The 15,278-nt window shown below is 44.6% G+C and overlaps 3 protein-coding genes across 3 annotated transcripts in view; 1 reads left to right on the top strand and 2 right to left on the bottom strand.

The window, feature by feature from the left end:
- The window catches only part of ptprfa (protein tyrosine phosphatase receptor type Fa), a 34,308-nt gene extending 30,645 nt beyond the window's left edge, over nt 1-3,663 (bottom strand). The window contains exon 1 of the mRNA XM_076045466.1: nt 3,364-3,663. The gene's annotated coding sequence lies outside the window, so the exon portion shown is untranslated. The remainder of the gene's footprint in view (nt 1-3,363) is intronic.
- Nucleotides 3,664-5,547: 1,884 nt separating this feature from the next.
- Nucleotides 5,548-8,876, top strand: hyi (hydroxypyruvate isomerase). Its single transcript, XM_076045701.1, has 8 exons — nt 5,548-5,823; nt 6,286-6,397; nt 6,953-7,067; nt 7,513-7,591; nt 7,964-8,013; nt 8,101-8,170; nt 8,272-8,406; nt 8,677-8,876. The coding sequence occupies exons 1-8, from the start codon at nt 5,625-5,627 to the stop codon at nt 8,721-8,723; spliced, it is 807 nt and encodes a 268-aa protein (XP_075901816.1). The 5' UTR covers nt 5,548-5,624; the 3' UTR covers nt 8,724-8,876.
- Nucleotides 8,877-10,713: 1,837 nt separating this feature from the next.
- szt2 (SZT2 subunit of KICSTOR complex) overlaps nt 10,714-15,278 on the bottom strand; it is a 50,442-nt gene continuing 45,877 nt past the window's right edge. Inside the window, exons 68-74 of the mRNA XM_076045703.1 lie at nt 14,309-14,522; nt 13,837-14,014; nt 13,385-13,507; nt 12,069-12,588; nt 11,532-11,642; nt 11,078-11,146; nt 10,714-10,993 (exon numbers count right to left, since the gene is read on the bottom strand). Coding sequence (XP_075901818.1) covers nt 10,850-10,993; nt 11,078-11,146; nt 11,532-11,642; nt 12,069-12,588; nt 13,385-13,507; nt 13,837-14,014; nt 14,309-14,522 — 1,359 coding nt within the window. The 3' untranslated portion in view covers nt 10,714-10,849. The remainder of the gene's footprint in view (nt 10,994-11,077; nt 11,147-11,531; nt 11,643-12,068; nt 12,589-13,384; nt 13,508-13,836; nt 14,015-14,308; nt 14,523-15,278) is intronic.

The raw sequence follows: 15,278 nt of genomic DNA on the forward strand, positions 1-15,278 counted from the left end.
GTGAGCCCTGATTGGGAGCAAAAGTGAGGATGCAGCCATATGGCCGTGTGCAATACCTGGCAGCTTCCCTCAAGGATATTAATAAAAATCTACGGCTACGGATGACACTCCCCGAAAAAATCCTGCTTCTCAGCGCAAAACCACCTTCTCTTCCAACTAGACTGTAGCGAGGCGCCGATGAAGGAGAGAATATATATATATATATATGTATACTACATATATACTAGTATATATGTGAATATACATATATATATACACATATATACAGTATGTATACATATATATACTACATATATATGTATATATGTGTATATACATATATATATATATATACTGTATATATATATATATATTTATATATATATATATATATATATATATATATATATATACATATATGTATATATACATATACACACATATATAATGAAATCAAAAAAATGTATGTCATTTCGCAGGTTGATAATTTTGGCAAATTCTCGTTGAAATAACCTCAAATTTTCACAGAATGCATGGAAACATTTTACATTGAATGTTTTTATTTTTGTCGTGTTTTTCAAATTGAGCCGTTCACTCCCAAAATGCCATTCACTTCTAAACCACACTCACCCAGTGGACCCAGTGTGCCGTGTCGCAGGCCGTGCAATTATTGAACACTCACGAAATCGCTCCCATAACAAACTGAAGATGTTCAACACCTAAACTGTTCAATATCATTGAGCTGGACTTGGGATTTTTTAAGATAATTGATTTTTAAAATGACGTCAAATTTTTTGGGACACCCTGTATATATACATATATATATATACATATATATATTTACATAAGTGATGATATGTACATACATATATATATGTATATATATATATACATTTGAATATGTAAATATTTAATTTTAGAATTAAAATATATGGAGATATTTTTTAAATATGATTATGATGGGAAAAGCCATAAAGCAGCAGCAGCAGCAGCAGCAGCAGCACTGGGCTGATCAGAGGAGCTTTTACATTCAGGCAGCGTGCAGGGCTGCACTCGGGTCACAGTGTGAACACACTGGAAACTATTCATCCACAACATGTAGCAGTTTAGCAGTGAAGGGACCTCACAGAGGAGAGTCATTCACTCATCGCAGCATTTTCCACAGCAGAGATGCTGTGAGCATCACACCTGCTTTCTGTCTGTGCTGCCGGGAGAGATCACTTTGACGTGACGTTGAAGGTGAGCTTGTCATTATCATTCCCACAGAGACTTTATGAAGCTATTCAAGATTTCTGTCAGGTTTTAAAAGGATAGCGAATGTGCTGCCGATGCTCTCTGGTGCACAGTCACAGTCAGTGGGACCAGCGTGAAATGAGTCATGGTTTGAAATAAGTCTTGTTTTGTCTTTGTTCAACCACACAGGACTTGTGTTGAGCTACCAGAGCAAGAGCAAAGCAGCAAAGCCATATACAGACCGCAGCATCGACAAAAACAATAACACAATAAACCTCCATCCATCCATCCATCCATCCATCCATCCATCCATCCATCTTCAACACCAGCTTCTTCCTGCTCTCAGGGTGTCAGGGCTCTGCTGGAGCCTCTCCCAGCTGACACAGGGTGGAGGCAGGGTGAACATTTAGAGATTCCAATTGACCTCACATGCATGTTTTTGGACTGTGGGAGGAAGCTGGAGAACCTGGAGAGAAGCCAGCAGACACAGACAGAACCCAGAGAGAAGCCAGCAGACATGGAGAACATGGAGAGAGCCCAGCAGACACAGACAGAACCCAGAGAGAACCAGCAGACCCAGGGAGAACATGGAGAGAATCCATCAGACCCAGGGAGAACATAAAGAGAGCCCAGCAGACACAGAGAGAACATGGAGAGAAGCCAGCAGACACAGCTGGAACATGAAGAGAACCAGCAGACCCAGGGAGAACCCAGAGAGAAGCCAGCAGACCCAGGGAGAACATGAAGAGAACCAGCAGACCCAGGGAGAACCCAGAGAGAAGCCAGCAGACCCAGGGAGAACCCAGCAGACACATGGAGAACATGAGGAGAACCCAGCAGAAACATGGAGAACATGAAGAGAACCAGCAGACCCAGGGAGAACCCAGCAGACACATGGAGAACATGAGGAGAACCCAGCAGAAAGATGGAGAACATGAAGAGAACCCAGCAGACCCAGGGAGAACATGAGGAGAACCCAGCAGACATAGGGAGAACCTGCATTAGTGAAGCAGGTGAGTCCTCTCTGCCCAAACACTGCCTGATAATTTCCCTACAGAACAGAGAATTGAGAAGAGAAAAAAAGAACTCTTGAGAGCAAAGGAGGGCAAAATAGTTCACTTCCAAGGCTGCTTCCATGCTCTTCACTCACTTTCCCTCTCCTTCATCTGTGGCACAGTCGCTCCTCCACTCATTGTCTCTTTTCCTCCTTTGAAAGCCAATTAAAAGTTCTGTCAGATTTACAGCCTATTCGATTCTATTCTAATCTATTCTATTCTATTCTATTCTATTCTATTCTAGGATGAAGGCAGGGCTGTGTTGTGTTGCACTGTTAAAGTTATGCTTTCTATCTCAGGACACAATACTAAGAGAAAGTGGTATAGTAGATGGATGGATAGATAGGTGCATGGATGGATGAATGGATGGATGGATGGATGGATGGAGGAGCCATTTAGGATTTTTGGTCTGGCATTTGTCCATCAAACCCACCAAACCAATTTATGGATTTGTATAAAGAACAACAGAAAGCCTGCACTGTGTCATGCAGCTGACACTTAGTTTAGTTTACTTTGAACATGAATTTAAAGCAAAGGAAATAATCACGCACGAAAATGAAACTGTAAATAAAGTTAAGATAAACTGAAAATTACATATTCTATTACATATTTCCCCCCAAAAAACCCAGGTGTGACAGGAAGTCGACTTATTTTAGGTCAAACCCTCTTATTAGACCGATAACACATGAGTACTTGAATGTTTCCTATCAAAATATATCAATATATCAAAATAGAAAATAGAAAAAATAATTCAATTACATGGACGTTTATGAAATAGAAAATATTTTCTAGTATTTTGTCAGATAATATTTTTGGGAAAATTACTTTAATTTGAAATTTGGGTGGCAAATCTCCATTGAAAGGTTTTCAAATCAGCTGCTTTGTGACCATTGATGTGAAGTTGAAACTAAAAACAAACAAACGGAGAACACAACTGAAACAAAGGATAAATAAATGATTAAGACGGCTTGAAGGCAGCTGGACAAAGTGATCCAAAACACCTGCAGCTGGATGACAGCAGGCATTCCCTCCCCTCCACTATGAGCCACTTCCACACACCAACAACAGCAAAGCGCAAAAGAATTGTGGAACTCACCGTGCGAAGGTATAACGACGGCATTCCAGAGAGGATGAGGAGGATAATAAACATCCAGTTTAGATCAGCGGGAAAGTCTCGCAATTCCTCCAGAAGAGCAACATTTCACCATCAAGCGCATCCATCCATCCACTGGGCAGCAGCTTCACTTCCTTCCCACTCACAGCCTCCTCCTCCTCCTCCTCCTTCTTCTTCTTCTTCTTCTTCTTCCACAGCACAGCTGGATTTTGCTCCCCGCTCGTCTCGTCCGCGGTTCAACCGCGAGTCAGTCAAGTGGTCCGTGGCCACCCTCCCTCGGGGTGTGTCGGTCATGTTCGGCTGGTTCCGGAAACGCAGGGAAACACACGCAGAGGCTCCCTCCCTCCCTCCCTCTCTCTCTCTATCTCTCTCTCACTCTCTCTCCCTCTCTCTATCTCATATTGATATATACACTACCAGTCATTAAAAAAAAAAAAAAAAATCTTTACAACGTTCTACATTGCAGATAGATACTGAAGAAATCAAATATATGAGAAAGATATATACAGAAAAGAAAAACACCTTTAATAACTCTAAATATGCTGTTTATGAAAGGTGGCTATTTTGAAGAATTTAAATCTAAATCGTGTTTGGGTTATTTTATACGAGAGCGCATTGCTGCCATTCTGGAAAAAACAAAACAAAACAGGGCTGAGTATCACGTAATAACGTGATAGTTTCACGTTTTTACGTGACAATTTTCACGTTTTTACGTGATACGTTTCAGTTTGTACGTGATAATTTTCACGTTTTTACGTGAAAGTATCCCGTTATATCGTGAAAAGTATCACGTAATAACGTGAAAGTAATCACGTTATTACATAAAAATTATTACGTTACGTTACGTTATAACGTGAAACTATCACGTTATAACGTAAAAATTATTACGTTATAACTATCACGTGGTACTGAGCCCTTTTTTTCTAGAATGGCAGCAAATGCGCTTCCGTAAATTTTACACTTTTGTTTCCTCCCATAATTCCGTGTGTGTTCATACGTAGTTTTGATGCCTTTCAGTGAGAAACTGCATCGTCGACAGTCACCACGTGTTTGAACATCAAGTGGGCTGTCAGAGCTATAGCCCACTAGCTTTAACAGTCGGCTAACGCTGGGGTTCGTCCCGCCGTGTGAAGCTGAACTGTCATCGCAGATCAACCAGTGACACCATGCTATATGTTTGAAGTCCTGGTGGCACACGCGGTTTGTCAGCTGTGCACATCAGCGGACAACTGGGACAGTGCTCATTTTGCTCCAGCAATTATAAAGGCCTCCTGTTGCTGTCTCCAGGCAGCGCTGCTCACAGAGGCACACTGACTGTCAGGCCATCAGCTGCTCGGCCAGCCTCGCTGCACCAGCAAATGGAAGCCACGTACTGTTGGAAAATACACGTTCTTCTCTTGGCCCCTGTCAAACTAATTGTGAAATGAATACAACAGCCTCTTATTGGTGCGTCAATGTTTTAGCGCACGTTAAAATATTTGAATTTTGCAGCTAAACATGAACTTGCTTTTCTTTTAAGGGTGGCGGTGATGTGGTGTTTGTGACACCCACAGTGACACCCTGTTCCCTTATTTTGAGTTCATTTGTTTTGTTTTTTGTTTTTTTAATTTTATGAAGCAAAGCTGTTTTCTTTTAAATGGTTCAAAACAGTTGGCAAAGCAGCAAAAATGATTGAAAGATACCTTGTTGAAAGGAAATGTTGCTGTTCGATTCATGTAGAAGCAAACTTGAATTGGAAAACAAAAGATTGTGGTCATTTGTTCAGTTTTGTTGTTATTTTTTCTCTTTGATATATATAAGTCTTGGTCTGGTCTCGGTCTCAATACTCTCTAGTCTTAATGAGGTCCTGGTCCTGGTCTGGGTTGGTTCGGTCTTGACTTGTCCGGCATAAGGAAGCGTGCCAGCAGTCACTTGACGCCAACAACACAACTTTCTCGACTAACTTGTTCGACAATATGAAAGCGAGGCACGTGAAAGCTTCAAAATAATACAACGTGTAAAACGGTGAATTAAAGGAAATTACTGTCAGCAAAATTAATCATTTCTGTAATTTCTCGAAGCGTTATTTGCCCATTTTTAGTAGAAACGCGATGAGTTTGCAATATTGTTCACTCGATAGATACGTTTACATTTAGCTTAACTTTGAAACCGGAACATCCCGTTTCCGGGACGAGGCTTCGTGCTAACGATACGAAGCTTGTCACGGCGGGTTTGCTTGCCGTAAAGAGATCAGGAGGAGCAGAATGGCTCCGCTCCGGTTCTGTGCGAACATTTCCTGGCTGTTCACGGAGCTCCCGGACTTCAGTCAGCGGATATACGCAGCCGCGTCTGCCGGCTTCAAGGCTGTGGAGGCGGCCTGGCTGTACGAGTCCGACCTGGCGGAGCTCCAGAGGGCCAGAGAGGCGACCGGAGTGGAAGTGGCGCTCATTAACACGCCACCAGGTACAAAACCCCCGGCACATTACCTCCCCGAAGTGGAATGATGGCCTGACAATCGGGAATCTCCGTAAAACTTTCATCTGAATTAAAGAATAATTAAACAGATAGATCTTCACTTTTTGGAGGACCTTTATTTTGAAATGCTACATCAGAATTTTCTGAAATTGACTGAAGGGCTCCCTGGGGTGGTGTACTACCACCCTGAAGTAGAACGATAGACTGACAATCAGAAATTTCCCTAAAATATCAATCTAAAATAATGTAAAGCATAACCACAAAGTGACAATTTTGGAGGAGCTTTATTTTGAAATACTACACCAGAGTTTTCTGAAATTCAGTGGGGGGGCTTCCTGGAGTGATGTACTACCAGTCAGACATGGAATAATGGACTGACAGCAAAGCAGTCACATAACAAACACCCACCTTCACACTTTGTGTTGTTGTGTTATGTTGTGTTTTTTGCAGGAGATGTGAAAGCAGGCGATCTGGGTCTGGGAGCACTTCCTGGGAGAGAGGCAGAGTTCAGACAGGGTCTGGACTTGGCATTAAAGTATGCCAAAGCTCTGGGCTGCCAAAGGTGAAGCACCAGCGTGTCAACGACTTGGTCAACTTGTGTTGTTGTGTTCAGATTGTTCATGGGCAACGATAACAGCAACGCTGACTGTGAGTGTGGTTTAACGACATGAGTCCGGCTGTTAAATCAGTCTGAACACATGCAACATACTGGGGACAGTGGTGGAGCCACTGGGGGTGTCAAAGGTCGGTGTGTGTGTGTGTGTGTGTGTGTGTGTGTTTACAGAGCACTGACCAGAGTGAGAGTGACATCACTGCAGCGAAACTGACGGGTTAAGCGTCCAGTGTGTAAAATCTAGCTTGATTTATGGTTTTTATATTGGTAAAAGCTTAACATACTGCTGTTGTATGCAATACTAAAAGTGTGTACTGGCAGTACAACAAAAGCCACTTGGTGTCCTGACCTGACGACAGTTCTCCTGTGGCTCAAACTCCTTCTTTCAGGAAGCCTGCCAGATATGAAAAGCTTTGTCCAGCAGGCTTCCTTCAGTACCAGGACTCCTTGGAAATGTTTCCTCACTGGATCTTTGAACGGCACCGTCCATCATTTCTCTTCCAGAATCCATGTCATGGCCGGGAGGTTTCCTGCAGGCTCCCGGCAGCCGGAGGTGGCCGCACAGATGGAGGCCGTTTTTGTGCAGAATCTAAAATATGCTGCTGATGTTTTTTCAAAGGTCGGTGACTTTCACTCCATTGTGATTATAAAAAAACGACGGTAGTTTATCAAGTTCTATGCTGCATATGTTATTGATCTGTTTTTTATGCCTTGACACACAGTCAGCGCACACTAGACCAGGGCTGGTGGGGCCACAGTGGGTTCTTAAATGTGACAGGGGGGGGGGGGGTAGCGGAGCAGCAGCAGGTGGATGGAGTGTTTGGGTGAGGCCACCTTGTAGGAGGAAAGCCTGCAGTTTAATGTCGATGGAAAATGAACCAAAGCAAAGTTACAACCAAATCAGTGTCTATGAAGTCATAAGTCACAATGTAATGTATTAATATTGGTCACTTATCGCTGATGGTGAACACACACAGACACACACACATACACACACACTAATCTTCATCTAATGATGGCTGTGTTGTCCACTATTTCATGATGAAATGCTTGGATTCTATCAGGAGGGAATGACTGGTTTGATTGAGCCAATCAACAGCAGGATTACAGATCCCAGCTATTTTCTGGAGTCTCCTCATCAGGGTAAGATCGTCGCTTACATCATCATTGAAACTGCTCGTTTGAAAGTCAAGTAAAGAAGAAAAATAGTGTATGACCTCGAGAAATTAGTTGTACTATATAATTTTAAAAAAAAGTGCTTTGAGAGTATGGATGTATTTGTAATCCGCACGTTAGTCAAATTCAGAAAACTTAATCGCACTGTGAACAAAAATGATTTGAATGGGAAGTCGTTTATTTGAAATAAAAAAAAAATCTACAAAACAATTCCAAGTTTCGAAGTGAACTGAAGTTGTGCGATGAAAATTGTGACGTCACAAACTTTGAGTCCACGACTCTCGTACAAAACGCACATCTTGTGGAGGATCTAAAGCCAATCAAATGTTGTCTCTGTAGCTGCTGCCATACTGGAGAAGGTCGGAAAGCCCAACATCAAACTACAGATGGTATGAACCAAATCTCTGCTCACCAAGACATGAAAAGAAAGTCATTCAAAGCTCCCGGGTTGAGAGAAGTTTGATGTTTTTCCCCAGGACGTCTTTCACTGGCAAATCATGGACGGGAACCTGACACAAAACATGCGCAAGTATTTGGCCATAATTGGTGAGTAAACTGCGATACGACAAAGAACAATCAGATGTGACTTCTGTTGGGAGTTATCGACGTCCCAAAGAGTTGAAGGTCCAGACTTGATGGTTCTGCAGGCCATGTTCAGATTGCTCAGGTTCCGGGCAGGAATGAGCCTGACAGCGCAGGAGAGCTGAACTACCGCTACCTGCTGGACACGCTGGAGAGCTGCGGCTACCAGGGCTACGTAGGCTGTGAATATAAGCCACTGGGTGAGTGCAGGCGTCTTTGGCTACAGCCAGTGCTTTAAGATGAACTGAAAGTGTCCTTCTTAGTCTATAAATACTTTGTTTCATTTCTTTATTTATTATTTTTCAACATAATCTCAATTCATTCCAACTGTATTGCTGTTGCATTTATGCAACTTTCCCTAATGTGCGATTAACAAAGTCTTTTTCTTCTTTTATTCCACTGTCTGATAGCTTGGAGATTTTATCTTCTTATAAACTTTGATTGATTGATTGATTGATTATGGACCGTAGGCTCGACCAAAGACGGCCTTGGTTGGCTGAAGGAATACTGCACATGAGCCAAGTGATGACCACGGGACTCCGGCCAGCCAGCCAGCCAGCAACAGAACAGCTCCCAGAGCAGTTTGCTGAAGCAAAGGAAGCTTCAACCCAAAGCTGCAGCTTCATTTCTTTTCCTTTTGATTGTAAAAAAAAACAAAAATAAAGACAAGAGAACAATCGATTGATTGATTTACTGGGATGTTGCTTCTAAAGCAGTGCACTGTTGCTTTGACCTTGTGGTTTTTATTGAAGGAGACACATGTAGAGGTGGAGTGGTTTGCTCTGCTGTCTACATTAATAGTCATTAAGTCATAAAGTAGCCGAATGTCATCTATTGGTCGGAGCAGACGAGCAGAAAGCAGCTTCACTTCACCATCCGAGCACAAAACCCATTCAACACAGTGAGACACATGATTTATTAAGAATTTCACCCACTGTATAAAGTGTTCTGTATATACATAAGATACATTATACAGCTCCATACTGTGCAATTTTTTTTTTTTTTATTCAGTCAAGATGCAAATAAATAAGTTGTTGAAATTCACATTTGACAACACAAGCGTCGCAGTCGCAGCAGCGACACAACTGCCTGCTGCCGCTCCGAGTGCACAAAACGCACATCAGTCGTCTTCCAGTTCCAGTGTCACCGACTTGTGAGGCAGCTGTTAAAGAAAGTGACTGCAACAGGTATCAGTTGTCTACAGGCGGCTGACCTCTGACCTCTCATCAGCCCACGCGTGTTCGTCATAGAGGCGCACAAGCCTCTGAAAACAACGTGCGCATCACACGGGGACGTCTTTGTGCAAATTGTGAACGTTGGCATCACCAAGGAAAGGCAACTTTCTCACCTCTCAACCACGTCAGGCACTTTCACCACTGTACATCAAGGCTTTGTGTTTGTGAAGAGGCTCCAGCTGATGGAATGACACTCAGTGAGTTTGGGATTTATTTCTATTTTTTTGGAGGGGTGGGGTGGGGTGGGGGGGAGGGGGTTGGAAAAGAAATGAACTGAGAAAGGCACTTTAGGAAAAGTGGACATTGCGGGCAGTGCGATCAAGGGAGTGAACACGTTCAAAGACCAAAGCGTATCATCCTTTCACCCCCCCGACATCCCACGATGCACTGCAGCCTGTGCTGTTGGAAGTGGAGTTGGTGAAACGCCCAAACAAAGGCACATGACCCCAGCTAGCCTGGGCGTGCTAATTAAGACGTAGCACTGGTTCCCAAACTGTTGCCACTGTGAGAACACACACACACACACACACACACACACACACACACACACACACACACACACACACACACACACACACACACACACACACACACACACACACACACACACACACACACACACACTTCCCTGAAGGCATTTTTTTGCCCATACAGAAAGACGACTCGCTACTTTCCACAAGAAGCTGAACTGCTGTGGGCTTCGTGTTCAGGAGGCACCCGGTTCTGGTGCTGCCAGGATGGGGAAATCCAGCCTTCAGGGTTTCCTTCTGTATTTTTAGGACTCGATCAGGGTGAACTCCAGACTCACTTCAACACCGGCTTAGAAGGTAGAAGGGTTAAGTTAAGGCAACTGGACGTGTTCTAGTGATCCGGAAGATGTTTCGCCTCTCATCCGAAAGGCTTCTTCAGTTCTTTTGCATGAGAGGCGAAATGTCGTCAAGCTCACCAGAACCGGTCCAGCGGCCCCAACCTCACCCCTCTGCTTTAAGATGAACTGGAAGACTGAGAACCTTCACAGACATCAGCACAAATCACTTTTAATTTGGATGAATTTTCAGTAGCTGCGTTTTCCATGATGTGAAAAAAGTGTTTCCATGACACTTTAGCGATATTCCTCTGTATGGATGCGCGTTAAAAACCTCCTCATCAGAGTGTCAGAACCTTTTAGCCATATTGGATTCCATTCCATTCCATCACCAGTTTATTATGGCCATATTTAGGTTTTGTGCAATTCTAGGGGTCAATGGAAACGCAGCTACTGTCAGTGCCGTGTGGTTTTGCATAAATAAGTGCGTTAAATGAAGCGAGGAATAACCCCCAATGAACATCTTTTATAAAATATTTACTAGTCTCAATGTCCTTGTGTCTGCTGTGGGCACGCAGTCCTTCGCTGGAGGTCACATTAGTCCTACAAGAGTCCCGTCCAGAGGTTGTAACAGGCAGTGTTGATGACCGACTCCAGGTGATGGTACATGGACACCAGCTGAGGCGGAGGACTGCTGCTGGCCTGTGGCTGCGCCGCCAGCGCTTCCCTCAGCACGATTTTCAGGCTCTGGGGGAGAAAAAAGTGGCAGCACGGTGATGTGGCTTTGCTCCCCTTGTGGCCCTAGCTCTCCTCCGTATGTGAGGAACTCACCATTTTTCCTGCTTGCGCGTCCAGAAAAACCAGAACAAAGCAGTCGGTAAACTTTTGGTTGAGGACGGCCTGGAACGAGATATTTGTATTGCACTTCTTAGATAAAGAACACACAAAACAAGAATAAAAAAAAAATGTACAGGATGAGGATTGCAAGAAAATTATAATAAAAGAGAAAATGTGAAAAATGAACATATAATTAACTATTCAACGGCTGGTACTTAGAGTATTTTCCCCACAAATTCCTATTTATTAATAAGAACTATTTTGCGAGTCTCATTTGAAAAGAAAACTCGCTCATCATTTTCCACCATGTAAACTGAATTCTTCCAAGACCTTTCGATTTATCGTAAGAATTTACTGACGCGTGCGTGCGTGTGTACACACGTCAGCCAAAATACAGTTTGAGTTGTCAAGCGAGTGAGTTGCGTGCACTGCAAAGAGCTCTGCTCACCAGATACTGGACGCCGTTGTCATCAAAGTGTCTGCAGCTCTGAGGGAAGCGGCTGAGGAGGACTTTGATCAGACTCTGGTACCACGCTGGACTCATGGTTAAGAAACAGTCCTGGGGGGAGGGGGTGGGGGGACAGAGAGAGGAGCATCACACACTGTCATTGTAACAAGTCAGTCCAGCATTGACGACAACCTGCTGAATGCAACATCAGCGTCTCCATGGCCTGGAGCCAAGAAGTCAAAAGTTGGTCTTGCAGTTTTACAAAACAGCCGTTAGAATTCACTGTCTAAAGCAGTCATGGGCAAACTGTGGCCCGGGGGCCATATGTGGCCTGTTTTTCAATCCGGCCAAAACCACCTCATCAGAACCTCAAAACCTTCTAGCCACATTTCAGAGTTTTTTTTCCAAGTGGAGGTGTTTCCATCAGCAGTTTTTATGGCCATATTTAGCTTTTTAGCAATTCTAGGGCTCATTGAAATGCAGCTTCTGACACATGCAGCTTCCAACACATGCAGCTTCCAGTTGGTCGGCCCTCACCAGCTGTGGGTCGATCTCCCCGACCGATCGGCTCTGCACGGATTCCAGGAGCTCCTCCAGCTCTGCGAAGGACAGCTTGGTCAGCTTGAGTTTGTCCAGCGCCAGGTGCTCCCCGTGGAACAGCCTCCTCCACAGGTTGTCCCTGCGGCAGTGGCCCATGGCCTGCTCCACGCTGGCCTGGATCTGTCTGCACGCCGAGGCCACCTCGTTGTTCAGCAGAGGGAAGGGCAGAGAGGGGTACAGCAGACCCTGGGCCTCCGATCCAAAGCCGGCCAGGGGGTCAAAGTCGCCACCGTCTCCAGGAGCCGAGGCGGCGGCGGCGGAGTCGGACGGCGTTTCCTCCCACGAGTTGTGCTCGTCGCTGCGCGACCCGCCGACCTCGGCCCGGTCCGGAGGGGGCCGGGCGCCCGAGTCGCCGGGCTCGCGGTGGATTTGGGGCAACTTCTTGAAGCGCCGCATGTCGGCCGTGAGTCGAGGGAAGCGCTCCCGCTGGCTGGTCATGATCACGTAGAAGCGCAACCTGCCGTGAAATAAGTCCGAATGATTCAGTGGTGGGACGGCAATACTGGTGGATGGACGGTAGCAGTGCTGTGAAGGTCCTCAGTCATCAAGGTCACCTTAAAGTAGAAGGGTTCAGTCAGGGCAACTGGACGTGTTGTTGTAATCTTGAAGATGTTTGGCCTCTCATTCAAAAGGCTTCTTCAGTTCAGAACTGAAGCTCTCGTTTAAAACTCAAGAAGCCTTTCGGATGAGAGGCCAAACGTCTTCAAGATCACAAGTCTAAGTCCAGTTGCCCTGACTCAACCCTTCTACCATAACTAAACCATTCAATCAGTCAAATAGTTTAAAACTGCTTCATCTGCCAAACAGATTAAAATAAGGTTACATTAGACTTTGGTCACTGTCATTTATTCTTGATGGAAAAACAGAAAAACAAAATCCCATTCAGTTGCTCTGTTATGTTGAGTAACTTTTTTTTTTTTTTTTAAATAATGTAATATAATCATACAATAATGATTTTTCAATCACTTTTTTTTTTTGTTAGAAAAAGTAAACAGAATTTACAGATGAAGTGATTGAGTCATAGCATTGATTAGAAATGACCTGGATGGAGACATCTCAAGTCATCTCTGATCGTTACAACTTGGTGCACATGAAGCTTTTGGCCTGTCAATCAACCTGCTCGTTACCACTACTATGATGGCAGCTCTAACTGCTTCGCTGCTATTGGACACAGCCTCAATTTAAGATGTTCAGTCGTTGAAAAAAAACAAAAACAATTTTTTGTGGCTTTATTATTTCCTGTATATTTTTACCTCAGCAAATGTCTCTCCCCATCGGACTGTTCCTCAAACGGAGCGGCATTGTGGCACACCACCAAGGTCACATCAAAGTCATCATGGTTGTGTACACCTTCCAGATCCTTATAAGTACCCGAACTGGAGGAAGGAGAAAAATAGCATGTCGATATTTACACAGCAGCTGCGTTTCCATGACTCCTGGAATCGCACAAAAAACCTAAATATCGCGATAAAAATTGGTGATGGAAACAACTTGGAAAAAAACTCTCAAATATGGCTGAAAGGTTTCGACGCTACACGAGGTGGTTTTTCCCAAGTATCCATATAGAGGGATATCGCAAAAGTGTCATGGAAAAAAAAATACCAAAAAATTGTTTCCATATTTAGGTTTCGCACAATTCCAGGGGTGATGGAAACGCAGCGAGTAGTGACACAGGAGAGCCGAAGTGTTTTGGATGCAGCGTTACCTGTTCCACAGAGACACCAGTGCGTACTCGTACAGATCAGGAGTCCCTTTCTTGCTGTCTGTGGTGACAGCGGCCTTGGACATGCGCAGTGGCTTCATGCCGTAGGTGCTAGCATGGTCCGTGATGTAGTTGTACAGCTGATGAGCCGTTATCATGCCGGTGGAGATGGACAGGCTGCCTAATAAACAAGCAAAGACGGACGGGGAAGAATGTCTTCAATGACAACTTCACCCAATGAGAGAGTGACGGCGCCACACTGATCTCATCGTCTGTCCTGAAACTGCCAAGATCCTCTACAGGTGGGACACTCGGCTACAAATCACAGTTGTTTGTAAACCATCTCCCAGTGCTTAACCCCAACCAGAGACTGATGTGAGCCTAGAAACCCTGGGTAAAACAAACCCGCCACTGACTCAACACCAAACACGCACAAACACCGAGAGAAGACAAGAGAGAGAAAACTCCAGATCACCTTGGAAGACGTGATTGCGGCCAAACTTGGGGATGTCGGGGTGATTGGCGATGAAGTCATCCAGGAAGTCTGTGAGCTGGTAGCCCGAACGCAGTATCATGTGGCAGCCCTCCAAGTACTGGTGAACGACTCGCAGGTGGAAGTCGTAGCTGAAGGAGTGAACGTGCATCAGGTCCCGCACCTTATCACACTCTTCAGTGAAGAGCATGGAGAGCTGGAGAGAACAGAGGGAGGTGGCCACAGTCACTTCAAGCCACGCCTTTCCCACAGAGGAGACCACAAACCCAAATTCATCTGGGAAATTTAGCTACTGTGGGGGTTTTTTTTGGGGGGGGTTGCACACACACTCGATGCTTTGCGTTTCTGTCACGTGAACCACGGCTCTGTGGCTCTGCCGATCAGTGACCCCTAGTGGTTAATGCTGAGGACCGTTGGCAAGCAGCTCTCAAAGCAATCGGGTTTACAGGGGAACTGTGTGTGATGACATCAGAAAGGGGAGACAACGGCATAAATTGCAAATGCGAGAGGCAGCAGTAAGATGCAAAGCTTGTGCAGTTTCATTCCAGCAGAACACAGTTGAGTGGGAACCTGTGGTTACTGGCCGTCACTCTGATAATAAACACTGGCATGGAGACTCTGTGGAAGCGGGTGAATCGCATACCTCAGTCCTTTCAGAGAAATCACCTCCTGTGCGCCCTCTGAAATCTTTGAACACACCTTGCAGTGTGAACATCTGGGCCAAAATCAATGTCACCATCACCACTATTCCAACACTGAGAACTCAGAAAAGGAAAAAAAAAAAAAAAAAAAAAACTTCTGCCATTTTGCTTTGGGAGAACATACAAAGAAGTCCACTGATAATTAGTCTGTGAACTGCAAAGCACATGCGTGACCCCAATGCGTGTGGCTGTTGTCCATTTCAAAAAGAAACCCAGAATTACACCCAGGGTAACACACACTCATCTACACC

The sequence above is a fragment of the Nelusetta ayraudi genome, unplaced genomic scaffold (assembly GCF_046127955.1).
Source record: "Nelusetta ayraudi isolate G7.1 ecotype Tasmania unplaced genomic scaffold, CSIRO-AGI_Nayr_v1 ptg000084l, whole genome shotgun sequence".
NCBI classification, from domain to species: Eukaryota; Metazoa; Chordata; class Actinopteri; order Tetraodontiformes; family Monacanthidae; genus Nelusetta; species Nelusetta ayraudi.